Source organism: Hemicordylus capensis, chromosome 3 (genome assembly GCF_027244095.1).
Source record: "Hemicordylus capensis ecotype Gifberg chromosome 3, rHemCap1.1.pri, whole genome shotgun sequence".
In the NCBI taxonomy this organism is placed as follows: Eukaryota; Metazoa; Chordata; class Lepidosauria; order Squamata; family Cordylidae; genus Hemicordylus; species Hemicordylus capensis.
Window position 1 is genome coordinate 299,345,034 of NC_069659.1, and position 18,936 is coordinate 299,363,969.

Genomic DNA, 18,936 nt, shown 5'->3' on the forward strand with positions numbered 1-18,936 from the left:
AGAAAAGGAAAGGCATATTCAAAGGCAGATGCTGGTGGTATGTAGCTGAGAAAGGATATACACTTCAGGTTCAGGTTCAGGTTCAGACTAGACAGGCCACCAGTTAAGTACAAAGGAGTGGAAGCCATTAACTTGATGTCATGCAGTTTTTGGCATGCAAATCTTTCTGTGGAGATTTCTATGTTCTCTGACAAGTCCTGAGATACCTTGTAATGGGCTGGCTTCTCCAAGCTGTAGTTATTGAGTAGGTAACATACAAACTGGCCTTACTCGTCATGCATCACTAGATATGAATAGGGCTCATTTGCCTTTAAAAGGTTTTGGGTTGTGGGAAGGAGTGGCAAATCCTGCCATTCTAGACCTAAAGGTAAAGTGTGCTGTTGAGTCGGTGTCAACTCATGGTGACCACAGAGCCCTGTGGTTGTCTTTGGTAGGATACAGGAGGGGTTTACCATTGCCTCCTCCCATGCAGTCTGAGATGATGCCTTTCAGCATCTTCCTATATTGCTGCTGCCTGATCTAGGTGTTTCCCATAGTCTGGGGCGGGAAAGTCAGTCAAGGTTCCATGGTGCTGGAGGAATACTGGCACTGGATTGTGCAAAGAAAGAAAGCCTCCAAAATATCAGTTGTGTTGATAGGATATTCTGTCCCTTTAAAACTCTATGCAAACATACTAGAAGAAAACGTTTTAAAAGGAGGGGAAAAAGAGAGAGAGAGAGAGAGAAAATCCAGAATAAATAAACGGCCACATCCGGATTTCCCCTCTGGAGACTTCAATAAAGGGTTTTATGAGCTTGATATGAATTACCCTCCCTGGCCATTTACAGCTGATCTTCTGGAACTCATTAACTAGCTTCTCCCCTTCCTCCAGCTCAGGGAAAGGGGGTTGTGCATGGGGGAATTCAGGGGCACTATACACACGGCTGTTTTATGCTTGCAGAGATAAATGCTTGTAATGCTGTTTTGCCATAACAGAAAAATATCACATTCGTCACCCTCTTCAATGCTGCAGCTAGAAAAATCCATGAAGACGAACAATAAATAAGTTCTAGCAAACGCCAAGTCTGACTCTTCCTACCACTTCTGGAGGGGCCTGGCAAGAACAGCCTTTATCCCTTCCTAGTGAAACTTCCATCTGCTAGGAAGGGCACATCCTACCAGCTGGGGCATTGCAGTACAATTGGAACAGAGATTTTACACGTGGACCGTTTAAAGGCACCATAGAGGGAATTAGTGTGGTGTAGAGGTTAGAGCTTTCACTAACTGAGCAAAGAGGCAATTTTAAAAGTGGTGATTCTGTTGTATTTAGCAGGGGAAGAGCAACAGTGCCTATCCAACCCCAGCACAGCATCTGTCCAGTGATTCTTGCTGCTGTCTACCTTTTGTTTCTTTTTAGACCTGAGCCTTTTTGGGATAGGGAACAATTTTATTCCTTTTTCTGTGTAAACCACTTTGTGAATTGTTTTGTTGAAAAGTGGTATATAATTATTCATTGTAGTAATTGTAGTAATAACAACAACATAGAGGCTAGAGTGCCAGACTAAGACTGAGGATACCTAGGTTAAATCCCCATAAAGTGTATCATAAAGCTCACTGGATGACTTTGGACCACTTATTTTCTGTCAGCCTGATTTACTTCTATCAGCTGTGGTGGCGCAGCAGGGAAGCAGCTTGCCTAGAGTGCAAGAGGCTGTTCGTTCACATCCCCACCAGTGTGCTTCCCAGACTGTGCCTAGTAAATACATTTGTAGTCACCTATATTGGGCAGCAGCGATATAGGGAGGTGCTGAAAGGCATCACCTCATACTGCATGGGAGGAGCCACTGGTAAACCACTCCGGTCTTCTACCAAGAAAATCACGTGGAATGTGATCGCTAGGAGTCGACACTGACTCGACGGCACAATCTCTTCAATGTACTTCTTAGGACTGTTGCAACAATAATGAAGGGAAGAAGCATTTATCTATCTATCTATCTATCTATTTATTTATTTAGAGATTGTAATGAATGATTGAGGTTGTAATGAGATTGTAAAATCTCATCCGAGATTTTAAAAACAAAACAAACAAACAAACAAAAAATTAAAGGGCAAACACCTGGCGGAAAATAAATTTCTTCAGTAAGGTTTTAAAGGCTGAAAGGGAGGAGGCAGACCGAACTGGGGGTGGGAGGGTGGGGAAATCCAAAGTGAAGGGGCAGCAACTTTCAAGCCCTTCCACCATGTACATAGTCCTGGGCTCCCGGGAGAAAGGGCAGAATATACATGTAATTAATAATATAGGACAATGCAGATATTTGCAAGGATCAGTGGGGTATTCTACCTTAGTGCTTCTGAATATTTTGGTTTTGTGATGTGTGAGAGAAGGAAAATTCATCACATTTTATTTCTAGCAATCGTGTTTTATTATGAGAACATAATGTTGTGGGTTTGCTATCTGAATGTTGTGGATAAGTGATCACTATGGGTTCACCTTAAAATATTTCTGATAAGCGTCAGGGATTTGGCAAAATAATACGGATGTCTCCTTATAGGAATTAATTGTCAGAAAATGATTTTTTAATCTCTCTGGAATGTTTGGAATGGGGAAAACCACTGGAATCTGGGTAAGATGACCTGTCTGTCTCACCTCCTTCCTTCCATCCAAGGAGATGTAAGAGGTGTGTGTGCGTGTGTGTGAAAAAGCAGCAGTTTGTGACAGAGAGCTATGAGCTAAAAGTGCATTGGGTACAGGGCTTCTCTTTTGGGATCTGATGTGTGAAATTGCTCCCTTATAGGGGTATGTATTCTGCTTACCTCCATCTATGCTTTACTTGTAAATGTATCAAATATTACTAAAATGCCATCACTGTGCACGCTCTCTCTCTCTCTCTGAAGGAAACCAAACTGGATAGCACCGCCCCCTAGAACTTCTCCCCACTTGGGAAAGTGGGATATGTGCAACAATAAAGTTTTGGACAAAAGGATGGCCCTTAAAAAATAAAAGATCACCTTTAAATTTAAATTTTAAATTTAAGTTTTAAATCTTTAATTGCTGTTTAAATTTTTAATTGCAGTAATCTTTGAATGCTTTAAATTTTAATTGTTGTTTAATAGCTGGTTTTATTCTGTTTTATTGTGTTTATTTTTGTAAACCGTCTAGAGTGTTTGGAGTCAGGCGGTATGCAAAATAAAATAAAATAATAGCACTTACATTTATATACCACTTTATAGCCAGAGCTCTCTAAGCGGTTTACAATGATTTAGCATATTGCCCCCAACATTCTGGGTACTCATTTTACCGACCTCGGAAGGATGGAAGGCTGAGTCAACCTTGAGCCCCTGGTCAGGTTCGAACTTGTAACCTTCTGGTTACAGGGCAGCAGTTTTACCACTGCGCCACCAGGGGCTGGAACTACAATGGAATAATGAAAATAAACAAATAAATAAATAAATGACACTACCCATAAACCACTGTTGGTTTGTCTCTGTATTTCCTTGAGTCCAAGCATCTCTTCCACCCAAGATGTGGAAGTGTTTCAGAAGGAAAACACAGAAGACTGGCAAACAGTAGCTGATAGGCAGAGTAAGGATGCACTGGTGCAGCAAGAGAACAGCCTTACAGAACTTCCCATCTAATTGCACCAGTATAGAAGGTAAGCAGCAATTTTTTACTCCCTTCCCTTCTTCAGGAAGCCCTCTGTGCCACTGAAAATATGCCCCAGAGGGCTGTGCAACCCTCAGGAGAGAGAGAGAGAGATTTTATTGGCGGCACAGAGAGCTTCCTGGGGAAGGGAAGGATGCAGTGCATCCACTGTACTGATGCAGTTGGTTGGGAAGTACTGTTAGGCTGCTCTCTCGCTGCATTGGTGCATCCTTATTTTGTCTGTCAGCCAGTGTTACTTAAAATATGAAACATTATATTGCACATATGGGAGGACTGAGGAGGAAAAAGATAGTAACTTGACCAAGATCACAGAACATATCTATGGTTGAGACATTATTCAAATCTTGTGTCTGTAGTGTCCTAGCATAACCTTACCACACAGGCTCCCAAATTAAGTAGATGAAGATATGGTAGAGTTTGCTCGTTCAAAGCACTACCAAAGCATATACTATGAATCACTTTTGGATTGGGGGGAACTAGGACCTCAGCAGTTGTTATTAGACAATGCAACTCAGGGGGCTAAGGGAGATAGGGTTGACTTTAAAGTTACAGCAAAATGAAAGGATAAACAAAGGCATGAGCAAAAGGAAGTCTCACTGGTGGGAATCTTTATTTAAAACTTGGGGAAACATTTTGGTGTCTGAGCAGAAAATCTATGTGTCATTCTCCCATTCCATCTGTGGCAAAATATAAAATTAAAATAACCAACAATTTGCTGTCCTTTGGTGGTGCCCAAAATCATCTGCTTTGCTTGAGGTAGTGGGCATCTCACAGAGAGCCATCTCTGCTATGGAGGGACCCAAAACACCCACTTTGGAGATGAATTATCCATTGAGTAGGCTGACTAGCCAATCGGATAACAGTAGCAGAGTAGCTGCTGAAAAGAACAACATTTAAGTACCCAGGCAAGGTCTGTGGGCTCAAGCCTAGTTCCAACTTTGGAGTGGGGATGTTTTGAAGTCCTCCCACTCACTCCAAGTCCCAGTTTGTTAGTCTGGCAGATCTTGACAGTTAAGGCCTTTTAGATATAGGCAAATGTGACACAGAAAACTGAAAGTGTGAATGAGAATTAAAAATGGAACTACAATGGAAGAATGTCTGGCTGTCCAGTCTTAGGTCTAACCACGCAGCCTGTTTATTCTGGCAAATGCTTATTGCAGCAGAATTCAATGTATGCTTATTCAGAAGTAAAGGTAAAGTGACTGACCAGAAGTAAAGGTAAAGTGACTGACCAGGAGAGGGATCTTGGGGTTGTGGTGGACAGCTCGTTGAAAGTGTCAACTCAGTGTGCAGCAACTGTGAAAAAGGCCAATTCCATGCTAGGGATCATTAGGAAGGGGATTGAAAATAAAGCAGTTAATGTTATAATGCCCTTTTACAAAACTATGGTGCGGCAACACCTGGAGTACTGCGTATAATTCTGGTCACCACATCTAAAAAAGGACGTTGTAGAACTGGAAAAGGTGCAGAAGAGGGCAACCAAGAAGATCAGGGGCCTAGAGCACCTTCCCAATGAAGCAAGATTACAACACCTGGGGCTGTTTAGTTTAGAAAAAAGACGACTGCAGGGAGACATGATAGAGGTCTATAAAATCATGCATGGTGTGGAGAAAGTGGATAGAGAGAAATTCTTCTCTCTCTCACATAACACTAGAACCAGGGGTCATCCCATGTAATTGATTGCCGGGAAATATAGGACCAACAAATGGAAGTACTTTTTCACACAACGCATAATCCACTTGTGGACTTCTCTGCCACAAGATGTGGTGACAGCCAACAACCTGGATGGCTTTAAGAGGAGCTTGGATAACTTCATGGAGGAGAGGTCTATCAATGGCTACCAGTTGGAGGGCTGTGGGCCACCTCAAGCTTCAGTGGCAGGATGCCTCTGAGTACCAGTTGCAGGGGAGTGACAGCAGGAGAGAGGGCATGCCCTCAACTCCTGCCTGTGGCTTTCAGCGGCATCTGGTGGGCCACTGTGCGAAACAGGATGCTGGACTAGATGGGCCTCGGGCCTGATCCAGCAGGGCTGTTCTTATGTTCTTAAAGTGTGCCGTTGAGTCGGCGTTGACTCCTGGTGACCACAGAGCTCTGTGGTTGTCTTCGGTAGAATACAGGAAGGGTTCACCATTGCCATCTCCTATGCAGTAAGAGATGATTACTTTCAGCAGCTTCCTATGTTCCCCTAGTTTCAGAAGGACTTATTCCCTACTTATATAGTAGGGTATAGTAGGGTATAGTCAGAATCTTAACTTGTCCATGAGTTGATAGTCAAGACCTCTGACTGTTCTCAATCTCTTGGGGTTATTCCTGAAGGAAATTCCAGTTCAATGGAGCAGGCTGGAAACTGAGGCAATCAAAACAAAACACACAAAAAGCAGCAAACACTGCAAGTTTGTTGGCAGAATAAGATAAAGGGACAAGGGCTGACTAATGTTATGGAAACTTTTACATATCGCTTTTTGGTGGGGTGTATATGGAAGGGACAAAGGTCAGCTTGAAGAGGCTTGTATTAAGTTTAGGAGAAGGATCTGCCACATGGTTTGGATTTTGCTTCCCCATCACTAGAGCTAATTAGGCTGATCCATGAGTGCCCCTGCTGATACCAAACACATGTGTGACAAATTATTTCTGTGAACTTGAACCAGTGCCTTGGAGCTGTGTGTTAGTTGCTTCTCTGAATAGGAGAAGAAAGCAGGTAGCCTGGGGATGTTCATGCATACAAGATGGGTGTGTGTGAGAGAGAGAGGTGGGGGATGTTATTTTAATGAAGATTTCAGAATGCATTTTTTGGACTGCATTCAAACAGTGTGAGAGCACTAATCGTATGTATGTATGTATGCATGCTGGGGAATTTTTGGATTAACACATGCAAAAGTTACTCACAGAAAGGGACTGAAGCTTTGTGCCTGAAAGGACTTGAGTATGATCTCCTGTTATTTTTTCATATTTCATAAAGTTACTTACTCACCCCTTAGAGCTTGGCATCTTATGCTATACACCAAAAAAGCATATCACCAGCATACACATATAGCCTAAAGGGAATGCATGCAATTGTACTATTTGATTTCCATCTGTTGATGCCTATAGATGAAGAGTTCCTTTAGCATGCACATCCGCACATGGATACAAAGATGTAAGAATGAGCAGCGCCATCTTTCTCATTTTTCACACTTCTTCAGTATTATTCTATAACTTCTGTCAAGATTTGCTATAGTGCTAATGAATATGATGTAGGGAGAAATTGGGAAACGTGTTCATAACACTATTTTTCACATATAAACTATTTGTCTGCAAGTGCAGACAAATACAGATGTCCTTTCTACTTATACACACCATTACACCTGTCATTTGAAATGATGCCAAAGCCTTATCCATATAGCCTTGTAAGAATAACTATCAATTTGCTAGCTTTATATAACGGTGGACACGTCTAGAAAAGAGCACAGAAACTCTCATATAGGAACAGCGAGGGGTAAAAAACCTAGCACTGTGATTATTCAAGCTTTGCTTTCCTAAATGAAGGAAAAGGCAAAATAAAAATAAAAATGCGGCTTCCCAGGTGAAACAATAATTTATTTATTCTTATGGGGCTAATAGTGCACATGGTGTTTTAAAAGAATGAGGTCCCTGCTCCAAGGGCCTTGCAATCTAGTTGAGGCAGGGATTAACAAGGAAATAATTGCAGTTGTTTCAATAACACATACTTAAGTTTAATTACAGTAGAGAAGAAGACTAAGAATTCCCAGAAAGAGTGGATTTTAAGAAGGGATTTTAAGAAAGTGAGAGAGGAGGCGTCATTCATGCATGTGATTTGGGATGGAGTTCCAGGCATAAGTGGCAGCGAGGGAGATGGGGTGGAGTTGTCTGAGAGAGCAGAAGATCTTTAAACAGCTGAAGGTGACAAAGCTGGAGGAGCAAAGGTCACGACAGGAGTGTATTTGGATATGAGAGCTGAGAGTTAGTGAGGGGCTAGGCCATGGCAGCTTTGAAGGTAAGGACAAGTTGCTTGTCCTGCATCAGAGAATGGATAGGAAAGGATTTACGGAAAGGCATGATATGGTCAGCAAAATGAAAAAGGTGGATGATTTTGGAAACAGAGTGATGGATGGAGTTCAGAGACGGGAGAGTTTGATAGTGAGACCGGAAGTCTTCTGCCAATTCTCTTCCTCCAGGAATAAGACAGTCTTGCTTCTAAAAAAAGGAACTGCACTAACATTTGGAAGCAGAACAAGTGAGAGAAGACTCCTCTCCTGCTTGGCAGACACAGATCAGAACCCGAAAAGATGTGTGGCTAGCTGTCTGGCTGTCAGGCAGGAGATGCCGCTGCAGCTGGGCTGAGAGATGTTGTGGAGTGCACAGGGTCCAAGGAGACTCTGCATTAAACATAACTTGATAGATAGACAGATAGTAAGGAAGTCAGAGGTCATGAAATAGTGAGGAATGGCTGTATAGGAAGTGGGTATTCTTACAGGTATTTGTTTTTGTTGTACACCGCCCAGAGCCTTTGGATGGGGTGGTTTATAAATGTAATAAACAAAATAAATAATAAATAAATAAAGGTGTTCATAGAGTGCTCCTGTAGTTGAGTGTTACAGCAAGGAAGCAGCCTCTAAAAAATATAAATTTGTAAAAACTGTATTGTAAAAGTTTACAAACTGGCAAGGGGATGCAGGAGAAGCTTTACTACTCATTGACAGTGCAGTAATCAGCACTGTCCAATAGGTGCATGTGACACTTGACCTGCCACTGTCAACATAGCACTCACCACCACAAGTTTGAGGTGGAGTCCCACTCAAGGTTGATCCTATAACCACAGGACTATCATCCCTTGCTTCATCTGCCTGTCCCATCATTACTCACCTCTTGGTAATGTTCAATTTGCCCTTCCAGATTTCTACATCGCAGCTCCATCTCACTCAGTTGATCCTGCAGCAAATGGACTGTGTCCGTCAAGCTGTGGTTCTGCCTTTTGCTGTCTGACAATGTCTGCCGCATGGAGTCCAAGCGATCCTAACCAAGGAGAGAGAAACAGAGTGATCCAAAGCCACCTCAAAGTTGAGTAGCGATCGGCACCTTAACAGTCTTTGCTGTAAGATCTACTGGCCACTTTCACAAGACATAGCAAATCAATAATTCCCTTTGACACTCTGTTGTCAATGTAGGACCTGTCTAGGTTTTAGAATTTTCTATGGGTTCCTAGAGAGGAAAGGGCTTGTTACCACCCAGCAAAACACAGACTAACCATTCATGCTGGCTGACCAGAATGTTGAATAATTTGTCATGCATTTAAGTGATTCTGGAAAGGGGCTATAGGTCCAAGTTCCAATCACTGGCACCTCTAGGTAGGTCTGGGAAGGACCCCTGTCTGAAGCACTGGAGAGCTAATGCCAGTCACTGTAAATACTGAGTGAATCTGGATGCTGAGATCAGTCACTTCAATCCAATGGTTTTAACCACAGCTTTCTTATAAGGGACTCTTGCAGACCACTATGGCTATTCCTATTGTCCACAGAGCTTTCAAACTAGGAAAAGCTCAGGTTTCTCAATTAGTTTTCAATATTCAGTGCTTCTTGGGGAAGGTGTATTTGTGTGTGTGGTGGTGGTGGTAGGACTTTGTGCAAAATAATATCGCCTATGGAAACTTCAGTGGATCCAAGTCGAAGAAAATATCGGCGTATGCTCTCCCGGTCAAGGAGAGTCACAATGCGCATGCCTATGTTACTCTAAATATTGCACATCTGTGCAATGTAAAACAGTGTTCATTGCATGTGGACAACTGTGGCAAGATCCAGCAGTGCCTCCAGTTTTGTTGACATGTGGTATCTGGATCTACCCCACATGCCCCCAGTATGTGTGATTTGCAGTAACACAAGAAAATATGGTAGGTACAACTGGTGGCTAATGAAAGCAGCAGGTGGGTGCTCAGCACTGGTGTTGGATCTAAAACTACAGATCGTGAAATGGGACTGGTCTGCATAACACTATTTGCAGCAGTGCACGTATTGTTTAGCTCAGGACAGAAAGATGCTGCCTTTTGATCACATGTACAAATAGGCAGTGGCTGAACAATTGGAGCAGCTGATATTTACTACCTGGAGCAGCCGACGGTCCTGCTCAGCTGCTGTCAGGGCCTTCTGTAGCTGTGAGATGTTCTCCTGGAGGGAGGAGGAGCCGGCAGTAGCATCAGACAGTGCTTGGGACAGGCTCTGCACCCGGTCTTTCAGGTGGCTTTCAGTGCCCTCTGTCCTGGCCAGAGAGTGGGTCAGGTGGTCTAGCTCCTGCTGCAAAAGTGCAGATTGGCCCTCCTTGTCTCCCAGCTGGCAGTGAAGCACTTCGATCTGCTTCTGCAAAGTCTGGATCTCTGCATCCCGTTCAGTCAGGCTGAGCTGGGCACGCTGTAGCTCTCCTTCCACAGCCCTGCCACTCATCTCCAGCTTGGTGGCCCTGCTCTCTGCTGCCTCCAGGATTTCCTTCAGCTTCCACTTCTCTGTCTCAAGCTTGGCCTCCCTGGTTTTCAGTTTACTGATTTTCTCCTAGAATGAAAGCAGAGTCTGAATACAGGATACTGCTTTAATTTGGCCCATTGCTCGCTCACTCTCTCATAAGGAAGGGGCGGGGGAAACCCCCTTTCCCTCGATGCCACCGTAGCCTTACTGCAAACATCCCAGAGCCAGGAAGACTACTTGGCTAGAGACCTTGGCAGTGCTCTTGGTTCTGACACTGAGCAGAAACAAGCTGTCTGTGTCTATGTGTGCTCCTCAGTAAAGGATTCAGAGATAAGCGCACTGAGATAATCTCTGCGATTCAGAGATAAGTGTGAAGAGCGGTATATAAATATTCGTAGTTGTGGGAGTAGTAGTGAAATGAAAGGAGGGAAGAGACAGGTAGAAAGCAGTACTGATTTTGTACCATGGCACTTCCAGATGGCTCACTCATGGAAAGAACTTTCACTATGTGTCTAATCCCAGCAGGGATGCCTGTGCTGGAGGAAGCTTTAGCTACACTCCCCAGCATGCAATGAATGAATGCTCATTCATTGCATGGGAGATTGTCATTTGGATCCGCCCTTGGAGAATAATCAAGAATGCACTAAGAGTCATAACAACAACAGCAACACAAGCAACAAGATCTGAAATTACACAAGTGTGGGTAGTGGCTGACATGATGAAGAAGATTACTCAAAGTTGTCCCACTGAAATTAAAAAGACAAGTCAGGCATTGTCAGTATATCATGTCAGCCAGTGTGTTTTTTGTCTGCAAAGGCATCATGGGCGTTGTCCAATAGGCACAGTAGCTATCACACAATTGCCTGACATACTGATTCAACCAACATCCTTGAATCCTGGGTGCTGGAAAAACAGCAGTGGAAGTTCAACCTAGACATAGGACTTGTGTGTCCACCACACCCAAGGACTGCAAAGTTCATGTGAATGTGGTGTGCTGTTAAGACAAAAAAATGTAATTGTCTGAGTGTTGAAAGGGAGGCTTGTGAGCAGCACCCCCATGCTCATTCATTCTTCATTCCATGACTTGGACTAAGCTGGAATATTCAAGATGGTCCCAGCTCTGACACACAATCCATGCATCATCAGCTACCAGCCCCACAAACATAAAAGACATCAGGTTGCCAAGAACATAATGTCAATTACAGAATCCACTTGATATGGAAACTTACCATATCAGAGCCTTATTGTAGCATGAGAGAGAAACAAAAAGGACAATATTGTTAAGGAGACAAGCGGCAATGTCCCACGCCAAACAGAAAAGATATACTTATCATTCCGTGCTGTGCAGCACAATCCTATGCATGTCTGAAGAAGTTCCACTAAGTTCAATGGAGCTTAATCCTGAATATCGGTCAAACTAGTTGGGATGTTAAAGCATGCCACCACTTCCTGGGTGTGTGTGTTTTCCATGTCAAATAGCAGCCATGGGGGAATCTCCATCTGAATTGGGACTGCAGGAGCATTTTCAGACTGCAGGCTTTACCATGGGTTTACTGTGAGGGTTTACTGCGAGTTCAAATTTGCCAAAAAGCATAACACGCCTCCCCCCCCAGGCAAAAGGTTGATTTTTTTTACCCTGGACATAAATCGGGCTATGTTCCAATGTCTAATGAAAAACGTGAATCATGTGTGAAGTGCTCCCCAATAGCTCACAGGGACTTCGAGGTAAATCTGGTCGATATGTGAACACACACCCTCTATTCTGGAGGAGAAGCGAGCTAAAAGCCCCATCTGGAAATGTTCCTGGAGCAGCAGAGAGGGGTTTTTTTGGTTGTTGCTTTTAAATCCCTTTCCTCCATGTCATTTTCCTGCCAAAAATAAGGGGATTTTTGGTGGGAAAACAGTGCAGTGGCAAATGGGTTAAGCCACCCCTTCGACTTGCACCATGGTCCCAATACAGAGAGATACATCTCCTCAGTCCTATTTGTTGCAAAGTATATTGCAGAAAGGGCTAGAACCCCAATCCCATTAATTCCATTTGAGTGCCTTGGAGTGAAACCCCAAGCAAGCATAGCAATCGACATCTGCTAACTGGGCATAACCTCTGGTAATCGGCAAAGAAGCAGATTTCAAAGCAGTGGCTGTCCTGTTTAGTAGAGGGAGAGCAACTGCCCCTATTCATCCCAGCACAGTGTCTTTCCCAGTGGTTGTTCGTGGGTATCTTCTTTGTGTCTTTTTCAGAATATTCCCAGTCCCAAAGGAACTCACAGAAATTTTGCCCATGATCTCACAGCTGCTGCCAGTGCACTGCAGGGTAGACAGGAACTCACCTTCCTTCCCCGGCAGACAACCCGCAGCCGCCCTCCCCCCGCCCCCGCTGTGCCCACAAGAGCAGTGGCATGGCCACTGCAGGAGCCGGGAGTGGGAGGACTCCTGGGGCACGAGTGTGGCTGCTCCTTCCCCCTGGCTTGCTGCCGGAAATGGCGGCAGGCCGGGGTGGGGAGACCTGTTTAACCCGGTGGTGATCACCCAATCACCTAACCTTGGCTAAACACCGGGTTAAAAACCTGGCCTTGGCATGGGGGCAGTGCTGGGATTGGGCTCGATCCTGGCACTTCACATGCGCAGCCTAGCCCAGGATGGGCTGCCATAGCCTCGACTAGGCTGGGTGTGTGAACAGCCTCACAGACTTCTCATTCCTTTTTGTTATAAATGGTTTTGAGAACTGTTTTTGTTGAGAAATGGTATATAAATATTCTAGATGATGATGATGATGATGACAACACTCAAAAGAAAGTTCCACCAAATTTAATGGGATGTTAGGATTGCATCTTTTATCACAGTATAGCAAACCTTCCCCCACTGCTAGCAGTTTTTCATAGGATCTGTTGCTATCAAACTTTATTAGGGTTGCTTTGAACATCTTTTTTAGATGCCCATCTAAGACTCTCATGTTAAAAATGTGTTTGAAAATACATGTATCATACAGATACATTGGCCAGAAAACAAAGATTGGTTGCAGCTAAAGGACAAGTCAATCATGGAGGACAAATCTACCAACATCTACTAGTCTTGACAGCTATATGCTACCCCTAGGTCAGGCCTGCTCAACTTCGGCCCTCCTGCAGATGTTGGCCTACAACTCCCATAATCCCTGGCTATTGGCCACTGTGGTGGGGGATTATGGGACTTGTAGTCCAGAAATAGCGGGGGGGGGGCGGAGTTGAGCAGGCCTGCCCTAGGTTCAGAGGCAGGATGCCTCTGAAGAGTAGCTGCAAGAGAGCAATGACAGGAGAGGGGATAAGCCTTCATCTCCTGCTTGTGGGCTTCCTAGAGGCATCTGGTTGGCCACTAAACAGGATGCTGGACTAGACAGGCCTTGGTCTGATCCAACAGGGTTTTTCTTATTCAGCTCGCTGTTGAGCGTACACGTCATGCCAGCCCTGGGTTTGTTGCCATGCAATGTGCACAAAGGTCTTTAGGAAGAACCAGCAGTGTGACATCTCTTTGAATGAATGTCTTTTCCCTCCAAGGAGAGATTTTATGCCCACCTGCAGCTCTCTGTTCTTTTCCTGACAAACATGCAAGTTGCGCTCCAGAGTGGCTACTTGTTCTGCGAATGCCTGCCGTTCCCTCTCTGCTTTCCGAATTGTCTCCTCTTGCAGCATTAATGCTGCCTGTGCACTGCTCAGGCGCCCATCTGTACCCCGTTTGCCTGGAGGTGAAAAGAAAAGGCTGGCTTTTAAAAAAAGGAAATAACTTCATTGCAATTTGTGTGTGTGCACAAAGGGGATTTCTCCATGCATTGGTGTTAATAATAGTATCGTGTTATTTGTATGATCAACTAGAAACCATGTTCTGGTAATAACAAGTTATGTTCCAAGACCCATTCTTGTTTGTTTATATTTATGCTGCAAAACACAAACATCTCATGGCAGTTTATAATTGGTTAAAAATCACTGTAAACAATAAGATCAACAATTAAAATTAAATCAAAATAAATTAAACATAAATTCAACTAAGAGCCTGACTGAACAAGTGGGTCTTCAGTGCTCTTCTGAAGGCCATCAGAGATGGTCCAGCTCTAACTTGGACAGGAAGCATGTTCCACTGTTCTGGGGGCAACTACAGAAAAGGCTCACTGCTGAGTTACCATAAGACGAGCCAGTGGTGCTCGCAGATCATCCTCCTCTGATGATCTTATTTGGCAGCAGGGTTCATAGAGTGCCATTAATCGGGAAGGAAAATGGTATCCCTCACCAAGCCTAATGAAGGATCAATTTATTCAAGAGCCTATGCCAGAAAGAACTCCTAATCGGAAAGATAGCCAATTGGCATCTTCCTTATCTTCACCCCAACCCCTATGATATCCATTTATATAAAGGAAATTAAGTTGGTGGTTTATGATACAACAATTGGTATGGTTACTTAAGGTTTTAATCTCATGAGAATTTGCTTTGGATTGCTTTAGGATCACCTAACTTGAGATTGCCTTAGAATCACCAAACAGTCATCGGTCCCATAAGGCATATGTTTTCTTTAAAAAGCTTTTAGGAGTGCCTGATTAATTACCATAAAAAGTACCCATGATATGCAAATACATGTAATGAAGCCCCATTTTTTTTTTTAAATGAAAAGCTGCACTGGAATGCTGCCATTTTGAGTGAAGTGTGTGTGGGGTGGCCTAACCCTTTCCCTGCTCTCCCCGAGTCACTTTTCACCCTGCAGGGTTCCAGATGCTTATTAACAAGTAGACTGATCTGCAGAGGAACAGCCACTTGTGGAGGGTGATTCTGAGCAGAAAAACATCCAGTTGGGGGATAAGGTTAAACATCGCCACCCATCCACTTAAAATGGCAGCATCCTCAAGCTGATTTCCATTTTAAAATAAAATTAAAGTTTCATTACATAAGTTTATCTATAATGTGTTGTTTGTTATATAAACAGTAATGTGTTGTTTTATGTATAATGTGTTGTTTGTTTGTATAATGTATAAGTTCTTCCATGGTAAGCAAGCAGAGAGTCCTATTAGCATGAGAAGCAAGGGAGGTATCCCCAAATCTTCCCAGAGGCAGAGACAATATAATGGAGGGAGGGGAAATAATGAGAACTGGCCTTCCTCGCAATCTGCTAAGAACTTCTGAAGCTGCAGGATTCGACTCTTTGTCCGGTCAAGGTCAGACTCCATGTCATTCAGCTGCCGGCTCATATTCATCACCTGAATCCTCAAGTCATCCTGGAAAAGGGAGAGATAGATAATTCCTTGATATCCTTAGCTTGTAACTAGGAAAGATGAAGAAGAGAGCCAGGGACAAGAAATTGCATCTAGTTATTTTTAAAATTTATTTTGCAATTTCTATCCCATCATTTGGCTTCATGAAGCCCTCAGGAAAATTTACAACGTATCAGACATTAAAAACAACAATACAATCCATCATTATAAAACAAGTACATTCAGCAAAACTACCAACCATAATGTTATATTAAAATCAGCCGAATAATCTTCATTTTCAGATGGAAGATCATGATTCCAAATGCCTGCCAGAACACAGTTTTTAACATTCTCTTAAAGGAGAACATGGAGACGTTCTGACAGATTACTTTAGGGAGTAATTTTTAATGCACCAGCTAGAGTTGCCATGTCCCCTGAAATTCCAGGTTTCACCCAGATTTTAAGCATCTCACTCAGATGGCTTAGCTCACCCAGATTCGCCCGGATTTCAGCTTTCTTTCTTTTTTTTAAAGCTATGCTCTAGCTAGCCCTTGTAGAAGCGAAGTTATGGAGCAAAACGTGCAATCCCTATTCTGCTCAAAAATTATTTTCAAACCAATTTACATAATATGTACATTAGGCACCCGGATTTGGAAAGCCAGAATATGGCAACACTAGCAACATACCGTATCTTTCCTTTAAGGCTGAAATCCTGTATACACCAATTTGGAAGTAAGGCCTATTACAGTCCATGGAATTTATTTCTGAGTTGATTTGAATAGGAGAGGGTTGTAAAACTGAGCGAGGAAATATATTGTTCTTGACCATCAATATCATTTTTTTATTACTGCAAGCTAACACTGAACTCCAGCATCTTGGTGGGACAAGGCAGAAAAGCAAAGAATGCCTTAGATTTTACACAGCCCCGAGAGAATTAACTGATTTCTCCATTTGTCAGAAAGGCTGTTGGATGATCTGATGCTATGATTATTATGACAGCCCATGTTTTTTAAATTATTCTGGTGCAGTATAAATATTTATGCATTTTTACAAGAGGCATGCTTTTGAGCAATAAATAGCACATGACAGAGAAAGGGCTGAGCTGCCCTTGAATGTTGCTAAACATATGGCTTCGAAGTCAACTTAGGGTCAAGCAGAGCTGGGTTGGCTCATGCGATCCTGCAGAACAGAGCTGGGAGAGTCTGATGGTTTGCAGTGCAGGGCAGATGAAGTGGATCCTTGGCAGAGCTGAAGAAAGCTGGGAATTCTGAACCTAGCCCTACTCTGAGTGAAATGCTGAGTGCCCTTCCCTGGCCTATGTTCAAAGCAGCATAGATGCTTCCCTAAGGAGCAACATGAATTCGTAAGATCCATAGTTCGATGCTAACAAAAATGTCTGTGACTGCAAATCAGATATCTTTGCACATATTTACTTGAATTCCATACTGTTGCTCTAGTTGCAAAAATCTTTTGCAGTAATTTGGGATTTTTCATTCCCCCCCTCCTCCATTTTTTTTTGGCCAGAGTCAGTACAGGAACTGAAGAAAAACAGCTGGGACCTTTTCTGCAAAATATACTCCACTCCCCACCCCAAGCAAGCTGCTGTACAATCTTTACCTTGTTTCACTGTACCAATTTTACACTTGAAAGAATTAAGGCTGAAATAGTGGTTTCTCCAAAGACATGTACTGAGCCCATGGTCAAGCTGGGAGTTGAACACAAGCCTTCCAGGATCACATTTAATGTTATCTAACTAACCAGGCCCAGACAAATGTGATTTAAAAGTATACAGGTCTTTTAAAAGCTTGTAGATTAGATTCAGTGCCATGTATTCTATTGATCACGTGTATGCACATTTTGCTTATACTATTCTAAGACACCATTGCACTACATGGCACAAAACGAGTCAGTTTTGCTATGAGCGACATAAATGAGTGCATTGCCTTTGGAACCTGATGCAGCCAGACCAAGCAATCTATTCCCTATACATTTTAGAAGCCATTGGGTATGATCTAGAGACGGTTAGGTGGATTTTATATAAACAGGTTGCTCACCTGTAACTTATGATCTGGTAGTGAACCGTTGTATTCCTGAGGAATGGGTTCTGTGCCTGCGCAGGGACCTCACGGGTAGATTGACTAGCTCCTCGTGACACCCACTCTGCCTTGCACATGCTTTGTGCTTTCGTTGAAGTCGGCAGTTGGGGGTGCCATTTTCTCAGTTTCTGGCAGATCGCCATCTCCTGAGGTTCCTTCAGTGTCTCTGCTTGGTAATTTTTCTTTCACAATTGTTCTGCTTCTACTGTGGCGGGGTGGTTCGGGAGGGTCTTAGGAATACAACAGTTCACTACCAGATCATAAGTTACAGGTGAGCAACCTGTTTATCTGGATCGTGATCTATTGTATTCCTAAGGAATGGGTGATTAGCCAGCTTTCCACCATGACTCTAGAATGCTCTCCCGGTGGCTATTTGCTCCTCAGTTTCCATCACAGCTTTCAGAAAAAATGTAAAATCTTGGCTTTTTGCCCAGGCATTTATTTGATTCTCTGCTGCTGCTCTTTATAATATTTATTGCTTTTATGCTTTTTGTTTTAAATTTTTTAATCAGATTTGTTTAATATTTCCCCCCCACTTAATATTTTAATTGTGTCTTTTTTACCATCTTGTGTTAATTATTTTTTTTTTGCTGTAAACCACCTTGGGATTGCTTTAATGAAAGGCGGTATATAAATTTAACAATAAATAAATAAAATAAATAAAATGATGGCGGGCACAGTAGTCCCCAAAGTCTAAGGCAGAACCAGTTTCAAAACACTCCTCCCAAAGTCCATCTGCTCAGCAGATTGCAGATCAATGGCATAATGTTTAATAAACGGCTGTTGTGAGGACCATGTTGCAGCCGCACAAATATCAGTCATACAGATTCCAGATGGATGGGCTGCTGAGGATGCGTATGCCCTAGTCGGATGTACCCATATAGTACGTGGTGGAACTACACCCTGTAGCTTAGATGTTTGCACTATCAACTCCACCAAGCTTTTGCTGGGATATTGGCTGTTCCTTGGCTCTTCCCTTGTAGGCCACAAACAGGTTTTTTGTCTTTCTAATACTTTTGGTTGCCTCCAGATAATACAGCAGAGTACGTCTTACATCCAGAGAATGCAGCGCCTTTTCCAATGCTGTCTCTGGCTTTTGGAAAAAAGCTGGCAGAATAATATCCTGGCTTAAATGAAACTCCATCACTATTTTTGGTCGGAACTTTGTATCCAGGCGCATGACTACCTTTTTCGGATAAACTGAGTATAAGGAATGTCCATGCACAGTGCCGTCAGCTCACTAACACGTCTTGCATCAGTGATTGCTATAAGAAACACCGTGTTCATGGTGACTCACTTTAGAGAAGCTTCACTTAGCAGCTCAAAAGGATTCTCCATGAGTGCTGTTAAAACCAAAGTCAAAATCCACTGCTCCATAGGTTTTCTTATCGGTGGAAATAAATTGTTCACACTCCTCAGAATTTTTTTTGCAGTCTGGATGGGAGAAAACAGTTGCGCCATCCCATCCCTTATGCCTCGATGATATCGCTGCCAGATGCACCTTGAGGGATACATTTGCCAATCCCATGAGTTTTA

At 43.1% G+C, this 18,936-nt stretch overlaps 1 protein-coding gene across 6 annotated transcripts in view; it reads right to left on the reverse strand.

Moving 5' to 3' along the window:
- The window catches only part of CROCC2 (ciliary rootlet coiled-coil, rootletin family member 2), a 140,858-nt gene that overhangs the window by 7,869 nt on the left and 114,053 nt on the right, over nucleotides 1-18,936 (reverse strand). For 5 of the 6 annotated variants that reach the window (XM_053304337.1, XM_053304338.1, XM_053304339.1 and 2 more), the window contains 4 exons: nucleotides 15,208-15,328; nucleotides 13,644-13,807; nucleotides 9,739-10,179; nucleotides 8,507-8,656 (listed from right to left, as the gene is read on the reverse strand). In XM_053304337.1, the coding sequence (XP_053160312.1) occupies nucleotides 8,507-8,656; nucleotides 9,739-10,179; nucleotides 13,644-13,807; nucleotides 15,208-15,328 (876 nt within the window). The remainder of the gene's footprint in view (nucleotides 1-8,506; nucleotides 8,657-9,738; nucleotides 10,180-13,643; nucleotides 13,808-15,207; nucleotides 15,329-18,936) is intronic. The other variant, XM_053304340.1, reaches the window with a different exon arrangement.